The sequence below is a fragment of the Pantherophis guttatus genome, chromosome 1, assembly GCF_059756535.1.
Source record: "Pantherophis guttatus breed Tessera chromosome 1, ASM5975653v1, whole genome shotgun sequence".
Lineage (NCBI taxonomy): Eukaryota > Metazoa > Chordata > Lepidosauria > Squamata > Colubridae > Pantherophis > Pantherophis guttatus.
The window spans coordinates 94,304,132-94,319,791 of NC_142063.1; the positions used below are offsets into that span (position 1 = coordinate 94,304,132).

General features: G+C 43.3%; 1 protein-coding gene across 6 annotated transcripts in view; it reads left to right on the forward strand.

Moving 5' to 3' along the window:
• The window catches only part of KIAA1549L (KIAA1549 like), a 191,876-nt gene that overhangs the window by 106,946 nt on the left and 69,270 nt on the right, over positions 1-15,660 (forward strand). For all 6 annotated transcript variants that reach the window (XM_087878297.1, XM_087878301.1, XM_087878307.1 and 3 more), the window contains one exon: positions 3,670-3,833. In XM_087878297.1, the coding sequence (XP_087734423.1) occupies positions 3,670-3,833 (164 nt within the window). The remainder of the gene's footprint in view (positions 1-3,669; positions 3,834-15,660) is intronic.

Sequence of the window (15,660 nt, forward strand, 5' to 3'; positions counted from 1 at the left end):
CTGTGATGGGATTTTTGTTTTAGATTCATCTAATTTTTAAGAAATTGATAGATGAGAAGCTGCATGCTGTTATAGTTGGTAATAAAAGATATATGGTTTATATAACAACAACATTCCATATCCTGCTCATTTCTTAGAAGTCATCTTGTGTGTTTGGATTGTCAACCTCTTGTCTTACTGAAGCAAGAGATGAATGATTTTGAGAACCTATATATAACCTATAACCTATATTGAGAACCTCTTTGCTCTTTCCTTTATTTAAGCAAGCAAGAAAACAAGCAAACTATATCTACCCTTAACCACAACAGTTATCTAGATTTTTCTGTAACTTTTTGTTAAGTTCAAAATGAAATGGTGTAATGAATGGTTAAGATAAACTGGAGTGTGAAATTGTTTGAAATTGGTATCTTGTCTTTGCTTATTTGGAAACTGTGAGGAATATATAGATAACTGAATAACCTATTACAGTACTTGCTGGTATAAAGGAGGATAAAGTGGCTGAATAAAACAGATCAATATCTGAACTTGTTAAGCTAAGATTCTAATACTCTGAAGTAGGTCAACATATCTTCTCCAGAGCAAGGCGTTTTTAAATTACAGTTAAGCATTGGCTGTTTATCTATAATTTTGCAAGACTGAAATTATGTATATTAATTGTAGACAAAGAAAGAAGGATGATAAATTATTCTAACATTGCGGATAATTTCTAAGTTTATTTCCACATATTACAACATATTCTAGATTGCAGAATATAATGTATTCTGTAATGCATTCAGTTAGTATTGTAGAGTTTGTACCAGGAAAAATAGTAAACTCTGACACAAATGAAAATTAAGCAATTGCTCACTAATATGTTCTCACATTGGACCCAGTAGAAATAGGAACTGCTTTATATAAAATAGACTATTGAGCTAAGTATTATTTATGCAGACAGATAATAGTTCACCCAAATTCCTTTTGCACATCTGTGTATTGATTTTTTTTACAGTAGTGTTAGCACTTGGTTAAGCTACATGTTTGGTATTTTTTATAAGTGGTGGGATTCAAGTAATTTAACAACCGGTTCTCTGTCCTAATGATTTCTTCCAAATACCAGTTTGCCAAACTGCTCAGAAAGTTAACAACCGGTTCTCCCAAAGTGGTGCGAACTGGCTGAATCCCACCACAGCTTTTTATGTATATGTATTTTTATGTAATTAGGCCTATTATATTTTCAGAGGTTTGGAGCTGGTTTTCATAATAGTTGAAACAGTAAGGTAATAAAAAAATAGAAAACTAATATGTCTTAAGTGCAGTTAAAACTCATTTCAAATCAATTGGGAAATAGAAATAGTGTGAAAACATCTGCATATAATAGTTTAGTAATTTTTTTTAGTTTACAATTATTGATTTCAGAGTACACAGGGAAGCTGAATAAAAGGAAAAAATATGCATCCTTGTTTCACAGATCACTGAGTAAAGAAATCCTTTAGTCCTGTGTGCCTTAATTTCAGATAGTGATTAACAGATTAAAAGAGTTGGAAGGGACCTTGTAGGTCATCTAGTCCAACCCCCCACCCAAGCAGGAGACCCTACACCATTTCTGACAAATGGCAGTCCAATCTCTTCTTGAAAGCCTCCAGTGATGAAGCTCCCACAACTTCTGAAGGCAAGCTGTTCCATTGGTTGATTGTTCTCACTGTCAGAAAATTTCTTCTTATTTCTAGGTTGAATCTTTCCTTGATCAGTTTCCATCCATTATTCATTGTCTGACCTTCAGGTGCCTTTGAAAATAGCTTGACCCCTTTCTCTCTGTGGCAGCCCCTCAAATATTAAAACACTGCTATCATGTCTCCCCTGGTCCTTCTCTTTACTAGACTAGCTGTGCCCAGTTCCTGTAACCATTCTTCATATGTTTTAGTTTCCAGTCCCCTAATCATCCTGGTTGCTCTTCTCTGCACTTTTTCTAGAGTCTCAACATCTTTTCCATAGTATGGTGACCAAAACTGGATGCAGTACTCCAAGTGTGGTCTTGCTAAGTCTTTATAGAGTGGTATTAGTACCTCATTTGATCTTGATTGCAACCATCTGTTAATGCAGTTTAGGATTGCATTGCCTTTTTTGGTTGCCGCTGCACACTGCTGGTTTATATTTAGCTGGTTGTCCACTAAGACTCCAAGATCTCTCTCACAGCTAATGCTGTTAAGCCTGGTTTCACCCAGTCTATATGTGTACTTTTGGTTTTTCTTGCCTAAGTGTAAGACTTTACTTTTCTCTACATTGAATTTCATTTTGTTAGATAGGGCCTAGTGTTCAAGCCATCTGGGTCTTGAGCCTATCTTCTAGTTCGTTAGCTATTCCTGACAGCTTAGTATCATCTGCAAATTTGGTAAGTTCCCCTTCTATTCCCTCATCTAAATTGTTTATGAAGATATTGAAAAGTACTGGGCCTAAGATGGAACCTTGTGGTACCCCACTGGTTACGTCCCTCCATGTAGACATAGACCCATTGAGGACTCCTCATTGAGTACAGTTTGTCTGCCAGTTACGAATCCATCTGGTGGTGATGCTATCTATCCCACTTTTTTCTAGCTTCCCATGAAGTAGATTGTGGTCTAGTTTGTCAAATGCCTTGCTGAAGTCTAAGTACCGTATTTTTCGGACTGTAAGATGCTCTGGACTATAAGACACACCTAGCTTTTGGGGAGGAAAACAAGGAAAAAAATCTGCCTCTGCCTCCCTCCAGCATCCATCCGGTATTCATCTGGCTTGTTAGCCCTGGCCCGTTCGCTGCGACTGGTTCGCTGCATCCCGTTCACCATGGCCCATTTGCCGCAGCCCATTTGCCACCGCCGCTGCCCGTTCACTGCGGCCTGTTTGGCGCCGGCGTGGCCGGTTCGGCGCAGCCCACTTGACCACTTTAGTTCAAAAAGAAGCCCAAAGGTATGTTTTGAATATCAGTGTACAATATTCCCCATTTTTAGGTGCTAAGACCAGTTTCAGACTGGTTGCTTATTTGTCAAATATCTTCATGTCGAAGCAGCAGTGACTGTTACTCTGGGCAGAATTAATACTATGCTATAAATGATTTTATTTAATGAATAATGATAAATTACCATTAAAATTACTAATGATTAATGATTTAATCATTAAAAATTAATGAATAGATCATTAATTTAATAAATTATTACATTAATGATTTAATGAATTTACAACAGCAGAGAAATTTTAATTTAAAAATTAGATTGGTAGCCTCTAACAATCGAAGACTCATATGCATACATTCTTGTAATATATTCTATATTTATTTTATAATGTGGTAGTCCTATGCTTTTTTTTTGGTATAAACGTCTAAGTAAAACTGATGCTGTTGAATATAATTGTGTGTGAGAGGCAATCTATTTCTTTGTGATAGAGCATAGTTGGTATGCTTAGGGAAAACCTCCTGTCAGAGGTTTTCAGTTGACATAGGAGAAGTAGAAAAAAATTTTTTGACTGAACAAATAGACTAGCCTTTTCTAAACTGACATTCCCCTGATGCATTGTGAGACTAGCACCAAGAATTGCAGTCCCAGTTCATGTGGAAAGATTTTAGATTGGAGAAGGCTAGAGAAAAATGGATCATTGCTCTGATACATTACAAGTAAACTTTATAAGTTTATTTCTTTCCTTTTCTCTTAATGTATGCAGCTGTAGTTAAAAACCCACCCAACAATTTATGGATCATTGCAGCAGTGTTGGCTCCCATAGCAGTTGTTACAGTCATCATCCTTATCATCACAGCTGTGCTATGCAGGAAGAACAAAAATGACTTCAAGACAGATACCATGATGAACTTGCCACAAAGAGCCAAGGTAGGCTATTTTCATCCTAGGCTCAGGCATATGAATTTGTTTCTTTAGACTTATGTTCTTCATCCATGTGTGCAAGATGAGTTAATTGTGCTGTGTTTAGACAAGTTTTACCAAGGCATTAATCTGTGTTCAAAGACAGATTGAAACCATCCCTACTGACAAGAAGTAGCAGGATTGAGATCTGAAAAGGCACCACTGGTTTTTGGTAATTGGATGAAAATGAAGTAAATATAGGCTTGCTAAGTCTCCCTGATTCATAGTAAGAACTCTATATTTTATTCTGTGTCCTTTTGTTCCAAATAAAAGTGAAAGGTATTTTTTAGTTAATTTCCATGTCATTAGAACTGGAAGCAGTGCTAAACTTCAGAGTTCCCCAACTCACCCCACTCCCCACCAGTGGTCACTCAGAGAATTGCAAGTAATGGGTGATATCACATGGACCTTGTATGTCAAGACGCAAGACTATTAAGACTCATTAAAGCACCTTTTCATTCTGTGTTTTTTTTTACCTTACAAGTGAATTTTGTAATGAGATAGGCATGTACAGTACATGGCATCAGATGCTTGTTATATTTATTTCTGCATCAAAATTACGGTTGAATAAATTAGTTTCGTTTGCTGACCAGAAGCAAAGCCTATTTTTTTTTTTATTTGATTTATATGCCGCCCTTCTCTGGAGACTCAGGGCGGCTTACAATGCGTTAAGCAATAGCCTTCATACTTTTGTATATTTATACAAAGTCAGCTTATTGCCCCCACAATCTGGGTCCTCATTTTACCTACCTTAGAAAGGAAGGAAGGCTGAGTCAACCTTGAGCCTGGGGGGGGGGGGGGGGGAGTTGAACTTGCAGTAATTGCAGGCAGTTGATGTTAATAACAGTGCTTTAGTCTGCTGCGCCACCAGGGCTCTTTTTATTTTATTTTTGTTATAAGGATGGTGCTATTATTTCAGTATTTAAAACTATAAAGGCTGGAAAATTGTGTGTGTGTGTGTGTAAGTAAAAGTATAGATGCTATGCAGCATACATGATTCAGAGTCCATCACCCACAAAATGTCATGTGGTCACTTGTCAACTTTCTTTGCCTTTCTAGTTTCCTAAAGCTGCATGTTACTTAATTGGAGTAACCTAAAAATATATTAATATCTATGTACTACAATCTAAAACTATAAATAAACCCAGAATATTAAGATAGCATGGTTGCAAAGAAATATAGACATTTATTCATTTATTGAGTCAGCATGTCAAACCAAGCTGGTCCCACCATTCCAAAATCATGGAGAGAATCTTCTGTTCAATATCTAGATACATATTGTGGAGTTCAGATTCTGAAGTAAGTGATTTTTAATATCTGCCTTAATTGAATTTAGGGCAGTTGGTCTCCTTTTCTTAAAAAAATCTTCAATAGTTATTAAAATAATTTTATGTCATAATAAAGTCATTATTCTGTCATAATAATTCTGTCATAATAATAGTTTATGTATAATGCAAAGATTGAGGTTAAAGTTTGACAATGCAGTTTTTATTTTATTTTAATAAAGAAATAGTAGAACTATTTAGTAGAAGACAAATAGCTTAATTAGATTGAGACTATTTTTAGTTATTACTATCTTAAGTAATTGTTTTAAAGTTTCAGAAACATGACATTTGAACAAATGCTGGGGAGATCAGCAATTCCCTTCTCCCCCAACATACTGTGACTTTACAGTGATATACAGTGATCTATTTAATATTATCTTTTGAGTATCAAAACATATTGTAATTGGAGGATGTAAGAGCTTTGACAAATTGAGAGACCCAGATAGATTATAGTTTGATAAAGTGCAGCTCTCCTCTTCTGTGTGAGTTAGTTATGGCTCCCCCTTTGCTTTAAAACTTAGCAGCAACTGTATTTATGTATGTGAGTAAAATTTAGATTATGTTGGGAATACTTTAACTTTATTATTCCCGAATGGTATTGCCCCAAAGGCTGACCCTGCAGTAACTCTGAGGAGAGGGAATCCTTTCATTCAGGAAAATGGCTCTCATCTGAAGCATTTTCTTATAGATTCCTCTGATTTCTCTGCTGTAGTACTAATTAGTATTGATTAATTTTTTTTTCATTTTAACCTCATTGAACATCGACTTCTTATCATAAAAGTAAAGTAGCCAATTGTTAAACATAAAGTTTTACAGTGTATATAGTTGTTAATAATAATGCAAACACTCCTGGATGAAAAATCAGATCTGCAAGAGGGTTACTTTATTGTTTTAAAATCCTGTTTACTGCTGCTTATATTTTGAATATGGCTGTTAAGAACGTTTTGGTGCATTATTTTTAAGAATGAGCAATCCAAGTTTGTGATGAGAAATCTCAGTATTTTGTGCTGCTTGCAAAATATGTGTCTGTGTCTGTTTTCCTTGCCTGGCTTGCTCTGATTTCAGGTCTCGGAGGGGAACACAGCGCATAGAGCTGCGTAATCAGTCCTATATTCCTGCTGCTAACAGCATTCTGTACACAGCAGCTCTTTGCACAGAAGGCCTGCCTACTGGTCCATTTCATAAAATCCCTCCCTCAGTGAATGGATCTAAGTAGTTCATTAAACCTTCAGATTAAACACTGCAGTGCATGGCGACCAAGAGGAGAAAGGTTTTGCTGCACCTCTGAGGCTGCACTGTAGGAAGAGTTCCTTAAAGGAATCCAGACAAATGACTTGTCATTTGAGAGAGATCAGTGGCTTTTTGAAAAAGAGTGCAGCATCTTGAGACTACTTTGATTTCTTTACCATCTTCATTGATTTTGCTTCAAATGACTTAACTACAACATGGGGAAAACGGGGGGCGGGGGGTGTTCCTTCCCCACAGAAGAATCAATGCATATATGCATTTCTCTTCTTTTTATATTTGTTGAAAATGAGCATAGCCAAATTTAGTTTTTACCTGATGCAACCTGAATATGATAAAAGACTGAATTATTTAATCTGAGTGCACTGGAACTCTTTTTATTTTTAATCTTTTGACTCCATTACTATAACAGTGCACCCTTTGTTCCTTTTAATTAATAGCATCAATTTGCAGCTAATGGTTTTAGATTTGAAACCCAAGAGGAAATGCCTTACTCTCTGCCAAGTCAATAAACTTATTCCAGTTTTCAATATAAAACCAAAGAAAGCCCCATTTCAAAATGGTCAGATAGAAAGGGCTGCAACAATTGGAAGTTGGAATGAAATTAAGAAGGGGGTGGGGAGCTTCTTTTGAAACAAGAAATAGAGCAGTTCCAGCCAATTAATAATTTATCTACCAGTCCATTAGCTTCTTCCCACATCCTGCTGTGCTGCCTCATTGTGGTGGGGAAGGGATGTTCCTGGGAAGAATGTATGTCAAGAATATATTATCCCAACAGGGTCACCCGAAGGGCGAAGTTCCTACTAGTTTTGCAGCTAAAGGAAGGAGACGATCTATTTGGGCAGCATCAGTATAGGAAGTTGCTGGAGGTGGGTTATCACTTTAAGCATATTTTCATATTGTGTGGAAAAAAGGTAAAGGTAAAGGTTCCCCTTGACATTATGTCCGACACTAGGGGGCGGTGCTCATCTCCGTTTTAAAGCCAAAGAGCCAGCTCTGTCCAAAGACGTCTCTGTGGTCATGTGGCCGGCATGGCTAAATGCCAAAGGCGCATGGAATGCTGTTACCTTCCCACCAAAGGTGGTCCCTATTTTTCTACTTGCATTTTTTACGTGCTTTCAAACTGCTAGGTTGGCAGAAGCTGGGACAAGTAACAGGAGCTCATCCCGTTCTCCAGCGTATCGGGGAAGATAATCCAGGAATGGATAGTGCTCTGCTTCTCTGCTTGGAGACCAAGTCAAACTTTCTTGGCCACGCCTACTCCTGCCTGGGAGCTCCCCAGTTCGACTCGGTCTTCCACAAGTTGACACTGAGAATAGAGACTCACCCATTCTTCGATTTCTTCTCAATGTAAAATGACAGCAATTTGGATTATTATTCGGAGCAAGGCTTGGTGATCGCTGGTGAGCGTTCTGGGGGTCACCAGTCTGCTGGTACCTCTTTCTACCGGCTTGAATTTCAGCCGAGATCCCTGCCGTTCCCGGCTTAGCGGAGTGGGCATTGCCTGCTAACAGGCAGCCCCTGGCATTAATTTAACCTGCAGTGAGGGATTCAGTCCCTGCCTAGATTCGTCTAGGCACACTGATTGAGGCCAGTGCTTCAGGGGCCACATGGGCCTTGGCAGGCGTGCTCATGATGAGCCAGGCTGCCCTACCTGCAGTAAGCAGCTGGTGCGTTAGGCACCATTACAGCCATGGCAGGAGTGCTCATTAGGAGTCAGGCTGCACAAATTGCAATGAGGCGGCAGACATGCTTTGCGCCTTCCGAGCCATGACAGGAGAGCTCCTATGAGCCGGGCGGCCCGTATTACAATGAAGTGGCCGGCATGTCAGGCGCCCTCATAGCCACAGTGGGAGCGCTCATTAAGAGCCTAGTTGCCCGAATCTCGGATAGCGGCTAGCGCATTTAGCGCTATTATGGCCACGGCAGGAATGCTCATGGCGAGCTAGGCTGCCCAAACTGCGGATGAAGCGGCTAGCTCGTTAGGCGCCTTTGCAGCCGCTGCAGGAGCACTCATGATGAGCCAGGCTGCCTGACCTGACGATGGAGTGGCGGGCGCATTAGGCGCCTTTGCAGCCGCAGCAAATGCGCTCATGAACAGCCAGGTTGCACGATCTACGAATGGCGACTGGAACACTAGGCGTCATTACAGCTGCGGCATGAGCGCTCATGATGAGATGGACTGCCCAAACTGCGAATGGAGCGGCTGAACATTAAGTGCCGTTACAGCCGTGGTGGGCGTGCTCCCGAAGAATAGACGGCTTGAAACGCGGATTGAGTGGCTGGTGTGCTGGGCGCTGTTTCAGCCGTGGCAGGCACGCTCATATTGAGCCAGGCTGCCCAACCTGCGGAGGAAGCGGCTGGCATGCTAGGCGCCATTATGGCCGAGGCAGGAGATCTTATAACAAGCCAGACTGCCTGACATTAGCCGCACAAAAGGCCTGCGGCCGGTCTGCATTGTGTTTACATGTTGCCAGTTGCACCAGCAGTGCTTCTGTACTTCTGTCTGACTACCGATTGGCCGCAGTGACAGTGTTCAGACAGCCCCGTCTTCCTGCTGCTCCAAGAGGCGGGAAAATTGCTGCCTCAGGCACAGCTTCAGTTGCAATGGGGCCGCTTGCCTGCTCCAGTCCTAGGTGAGATGAGGCAGCATTGCTTCTAAATGGCCACTTGCGACAGGTGCCTTCAAGCATAAGAACTGAGAATGCTTCTCCAGGCAGATTCAGACGGTTTATCTGTCTTACTCTGGCCACAATATAGGTTGACGCAACATCCTATTGTCTTAGGACATATGCCACCCTGCAGTCGCCTGATATAATCACGCCTGTCTCAAGGGGCAGTACTCAGAGCTTTCACATAAGATCAATATCCTGTCACCGGTCTTGTCACCTTAGTTGGCAGCCCACAAAGGTTCAGGGCAACGCCATGGTACCAGTTCCCTCTAGAGAGGTTCGACTGCACCAACCACTCTGACGGGAAAGTACACCGTAGGAGTTCAGTGGCTGAGGCTCCTCAGTTCCCTGACTGCTCTCACTGTCCCTTCTTAAATCGGGACCTGACGTCTCAGGCTGCTATGCCCTTCAGTTTAAGAAGGGCATTCCTCTGGGGGGGGATCCTGACCCTGGGGATGCTGGGTTTGGACTTCCAATCCGCCTCAAGGGCAAATGCTTAACCAGCTCCCGGGGAACTGTCTTGGGATTACACAGTGATATGCAGGACCCCCAGTTTCTCTGGGGGATTCTCTCCTCTCTGAGACATGGTGGCTCAGTGGCTAAGATACTGAGCTTGTTGATTGGGAGTTGGCGATTCGAGTCCCTAGTGCCGGGATGAGCTCCCGTTGCTTGTCCCGTTTTCTGCCGGCCTGGCAGTTTGAGGGCACATGGAAGGATGCAGGTGGAAAGATGGGGACTACCTTTGGTGGAGAGGTGACAGCGTTCTGTGCATCTTTGGCGTTGGTCGCGCTGGCCACATGGCCGTGGAGATGTCTTTGGACAGCGCTGGTTCTTGGGCTTGGAAACGGTGATTAGCACTGCCACCTGGAGTTTGGGAGCGACTAGCACATATGTGCGAGGAGAACCTTTACACCTGTTCAGGTTCAAAAGCAGTGACCCTCTCCAATGTAGAACCTGCCTACCCTGGACTTAGGAAGTAGCCACAAGTCCCACCGCATGGCAGCACATACTGGGGTTGGTTGCCATGGGGGGCGACGTTAGCCTCGGCTCTTACGCTGACACAGAGACCGGGGGACTTCCTTGGCCAGAGCTGGACGTTTTTCTGGATTGTACATGTCCTTTGTTTACCTCCGGTAATGCACTGGGCCGGATTGTTTCTTCTACGAGTTCACAGGCACTGCTCAGGTACTTCAGGTGCAGGCCCTATCACTCTGCACGGACGGTAACACTCTTGTTTCCCCGCAGGGTCCTTCCTGGGGTATTGTTGGCCCCTCTCAGGAGGCATAACATATTCTCCCCGGTTGGGGGTTATCTAACTTGGCCATCTTGGAACACGTTTCAACCTGTGTTCCTTTCCCTGTACGGGGTTAGTCTCGGATGTTAGCCTTGGGGTTCCGGAACGCAAAGTTCCTTGGAAAGGATCTCAGTGGACACTCATCTATCCATTTGGTGTTGATCACCCGAGCACACTCAGCGGTTGATGTTCGTTCACGCCTTGAATTGTGGGGTCATCTTCTGGGTGATGCGAGATGGCCATTCGGATTATGCCTCAGCGTGGGGCCATTTTCTCCCCTGGATTCCAGACAGGCGTTGGTGAGGTCACTCGTTCGGATAAGGTCACATCGGTCATCGATCGTCTCCTTCGTCTAGTTGGCAATTTTCCCTTCCAATTGTAGACAGCACACTGTCCTCCTTCCTTGGCCGATTCGGTCACGGCAGGTAGCCAGGGCTCCGGTTGGAAGCAGGATCACCATATGCCTTGGTGGCATGCCTGATTCGGTGGCTCAGTAGCTGAGACACTGAGCTAGTTAATAGGACAGGTCGGTGGTTTAGCGTCTTCACTTTTCCTGTGTTGGCAGGGGATTGCTGAGGATGAAGTCCAAAGTCCTTTCCACCATGGTGATGGCCAGTCTCTCTCAACAAAATATAGGGGAAGTCGATCCGGGGCTTTTCGGTCTTGCCTCTCCTACTTATATTGCCAGTCTGTCAACCTTTTGAACGTGCGCTTCGGGCTCCTCGCTGGACAGGGGAACTTGGGTGCTTTCCAAGGCCAGTTGTTTCCGTTCTCACTACTAGGGTGCACTCGAGTACGGATACGCTAGATTCCCGATGTGGTTCCCTTTACCTGCCTCACAATGACTGTGGTATATTAGACGGTTTGTGGTTGGTACCTGATTGACACCCTTCGTGCTGCTGCTTGGCAGTGATCTTTGTCTTCTGTTTCCGTTTCACGTTTAGTCTTGCCTTGCTATTTTGGACGGTCAGTAACTATTCTGGTGCCATTGGGAGTAAGTAGACTAATTTGTTTTTCGCCATTGCAGTTGAGGCACGAGTTCGGCAGTACTGAACTTCAGTCTTGAGGCCTTACTGGGTACAGGCCTCATTGATCACCTGACAATGACGCTGTTGGTTCTATTTGACCTTGTTTGGTCCACGGGACTTCCACATTCAGGACTTCTGTGGCTATGTCCTTCATTACCTTGACACCAGGTGTTCCTTCAGGCTCCTTTCAGGGACCACGCCTTGGGTTCTGCGCGTTGCCGTCTACACTGGTAGGGGAACGGCCGTCCATTCTGCCCTTCCTGACATGCGGGCTCCAGGTTCATTAGGACCCTCGGGCTGGACACTGGGGGGGGGATCCTTCTCTGGGTTGGTTCAGGTCTCCCACTGATTGTTCAGGAGGGGTTGTTGTTGTTGTCCACCCTTCCCGGTGGAGTCTGGCTTTGGCTGCGCCGCAGGTGACATCCATCATGTCGGATTATAATGTTCATCCCGGTGGCCTACCATTGGTCTTTATTGTACAACCTTGGGACGGGAAGTGGCTACAACTATTGCTCAGCCTGATGGGACCTTACTGGGGCTCTTGAGCTGGTCACTTTCAAATTGACAGGTGGCCACTCCTCACCAGCGTCCTTTTGGGGACGTATCTATGTTCTTCCGCCCGACATGAAGGAGGTCCCGATTCATCCCCTCTCCCGACTGGGGTGCATTCCTCGGCCTGGGGCCCTGGGGGGTTTTCGGCCGTGTTGTGGCCATGATTCCTTCCACCCCTGTCTCTGGGCTGGCTGGTCTTAACCGGCTGGGACTGTTGCCACGATTGTTTGATGGGTCCTTCCCTGTGGAGGGATGGCGTTCTTCTCGTTTCAGGTTTACTCCAGAAGTGCCTTGAAGGGCCATTGGCTGGGGATGGTTGGTCCTCAGGGGGGACCTTTCGCTTGACGGCGGGGTTCCTGTTCCCAGTGCTTCCGGCCTTCCAGATTTCTTCTTGGGTGCAACCTTGCCGGTGACACTACCGTGAAGGTTGTTTCTCTGCCGCTGCTGTCTGTCATGGAGGTTGGTACAGCGGTTTGGTCATACTCATTCCGACATTCTGCCATTATTACGGGGAGTGGGTTGCATTTCACTTGCACCAACTTTGGTGATGGGTGGTAGAGTTCAGACCAGATTGCTTCCCTCCCCGGCTTTGGGAAGTCCCATTCCTGGATGATCTTCCCCGATACGCTGGAGAATGGGCGTTGGTCCTACCTGATACACCCTTTCTCGGCATGAGGGGAAGATCATCCAGCCCCACCCTGTTGACCGTCTGGTCCGTAGTCCGGGGGGGGGAGGGTGCTCCTGTTTTTACAGGTGGTGAGTCTCAGCTTTGCTATGCCTTCGCCGAACTGGGAAGCACCCAGGCAGGAGTAAGCATGACCAAGAAAGTTTGACTCGGTCTCCAAGCAGAGAAGCAGAGCACTACCCATTCCTGGATGATCTTCCCCTCACGCCGAGAAAGGGCGTATCAGGTAGGAACAACGCCCATTACGTGGCACTAGGAATTTGAACCATTGAACTGCTGACCTTTTGATTGACAAGCTCAGCATCTTAGCTACTGAGCCACTGCATCCCTATATTGTGTGGAAAAGGCAATGGTAAAAACCAATACTTTGTTTTACCAAGGCAACCACATGGATAAACAACAAAAAATAACTGATAAAATCAAGTCAGATAATGAGTCCCTTAAATTGGATAGCTGTCAATATACTGTTGAGGAAGAGCTGAGGATCTTTCAGAGTGCAAATAGTGTTTATAAAACAGTGAGATTAAAGGCTTTGGGTTTTTGTTTTTTTGTTTTTTTTTGCTGATGATGTTGGCATGCAGGAAAAGAAAAGTAAAAGCTGCAAAAAAAAAGAATAATGGAATATAAATTTAAGAAGCATTAACACTGGAACATAGTGAAAAATGCAATGAAGCAACTAACATTGATATTTTAGACATTAGCATGAAATGGACTGGAATTGTGTGCTTTCAGTCAGAAGATCACACTGTTACTACTTGGGGTAGAAAAAACAAAGAAGGAACAATATAGTTTCATGGTTAAAAAGGATGTAGCTGTAGCAGTTCTTGGGTATAATGCAGTTGGTATAATATCAATTAGATTTCATGGACAATTCTTTAATATGACCCTTATCTGAGTTTGTGCTTCAACTACTGATGCAGATGAAGAGGAAAGTTGAATTTTATGGTCATGTTCAATTTAAAAGCTGAACAAGATGTGCCGCTTGTGATTGGAGATTGGAATGCCAAAATTGGAAACAGTATAGAGGAAAATGTAGTTGGACAGTATGGCCTAGAAAACAGAAATGAAGTGGAATGATTTAATAGTTTCTGCCAATCCAGCGATTTCTTCATTACTAATGCAGTCTTTTAGCAACCAAAAGTTGCTTATGAATATGGACATCAGCAGATGGAGTACACAGAACTCCAACTGACTTTATTACTGGCACATGGAAGTGGAAGAGCTCGATTATAGCAGCAAAGATGTAGCTAAAGCTGACTGTAAAGATGTAGATGAAAATTGACAGAGAAAAACAAAGGAAGTCTACTAAAAGATTTCCAAACTCAGGAAGACATTTTTATCTGAAATTACTATGCTAAAGTATTTCAATGAAGAGATAGCAACAAATTCAAAGAAGATAAAGGAAAGATTCAAAGAAAGAGTACCGGACACTGAAATTCTGTACAATAGAGTTACCTATATCCAAGATTAGTGTCGCTTTATGAAACTCTAGTAAGACCACACCTGGAATACTGCAACCAATTTTGGTCACCATACTACCACAAAAGATGTTGAGACTTTGGAAAAAGTTCAAAGAAGAGCAGCTAAGATGATAAAAGGTCTGGAGACTAAATCATATGAAGAACGGCTGCAAGTTTTGGGTTTGGCTAGTCTACAGAAAAGAAGAATTAGCGGCAACATGATAGCAGTATTTCAATATTTGAAGGGCTGCCACAAAGAAGAGGGGATCAAATTATTCTCCAAAGCACCAGAGGGCAGGACAAGAAACAATGGTTGGAAATTAATCAAAGAGAGAAGCAATCTGGAATTAAGGAGAAACTTCCTAACAATGAGGACAATTAACTAGTGGAACAGCTTGCCTTCAGAAATCGTGGTGCTCCATCACTGGAGGTTTTTAAGAAGAGACTAGACAGTCACTTGTCTGAAATAGTATAGGCTCTCCTGCTTGATCAGGAGGCTGGACTAGAAGACCTCCAAGGTCCCTTCCAGATCCTATCCTATCCTATCCTATCCTATCCTATCCTATCCTATCCTATCCTATCCTATCCTATCCTATCCTATCCTTTAGATTGATCTGTCCCCGTACCCACCCACACACACACACACAGCCAGTCGAGGGTTAAGGAAACACTTTGGAACGCACCCAGTTCTTATCTCCCACTTGGCAGTGATAGACACACCGTCTGCCAAGTGACTTTATTTTCAAAGTAAAACAGAAAGACAAAATACTCAAGAGTCCAAATGTCCGACACTTTAAATCTTTCTCTCAGCAGCTCCGGACGAGGCTTTACTGACTATCCAAGGTTTGCTTTGTTCGTCACAAGGATCCTTTGACCACTACCCTCTATTATATAGTCTCTGGGGTGTGGTCCAGTGACTCAGTTCTAATCCCTAGCACGCCTCCTAAGCTGCTGCAAACGTTTATCACGCCTTCGGAGGTGTGCATCCAGGAATGATGTTTCCTCATCACTCTGATTTGAATCAGCTGTCTCTTCTCCCTCGGCCGGCACTTGAGACAATGCCAGAGGGGAGGGGCCTGGAGAGGGAGGCCTGGCTGACTCCTCTTCCTCATGCTCGGAGCTTTCTTCCTCCGATGGGACAGGCTCAGAGGGCGGGGCCACAACATAGATGGTGTTTCCTACTAGCACAAACCTCTGATACTAGAAGATGAAATTAGATCAGCACTCTGATCATTATCGGGTCAGAAGATTACAGGACTTAATGGAGTACAGGTAATCCTTGATTTATTACCACAATTGAGCCCAAAATTTATGTTGCTAAGTGAATTTGTTAAGTGAATTTTGCCCCATTTTACGACCTTTCTTGTCACAGTTGTTAAGTAAATCAGTGTGGCTAAGTTAGTAACACCTTTGTTAAATAAATCTGGCTTCCCCATTGACTTTGGTTGTCAGAAGGTCACAAAAGCTGATCACATGACCCCAGGACACCGTCATAAATATGAACCAGTTGCCAAGAGTTTGAATTTTGATCAC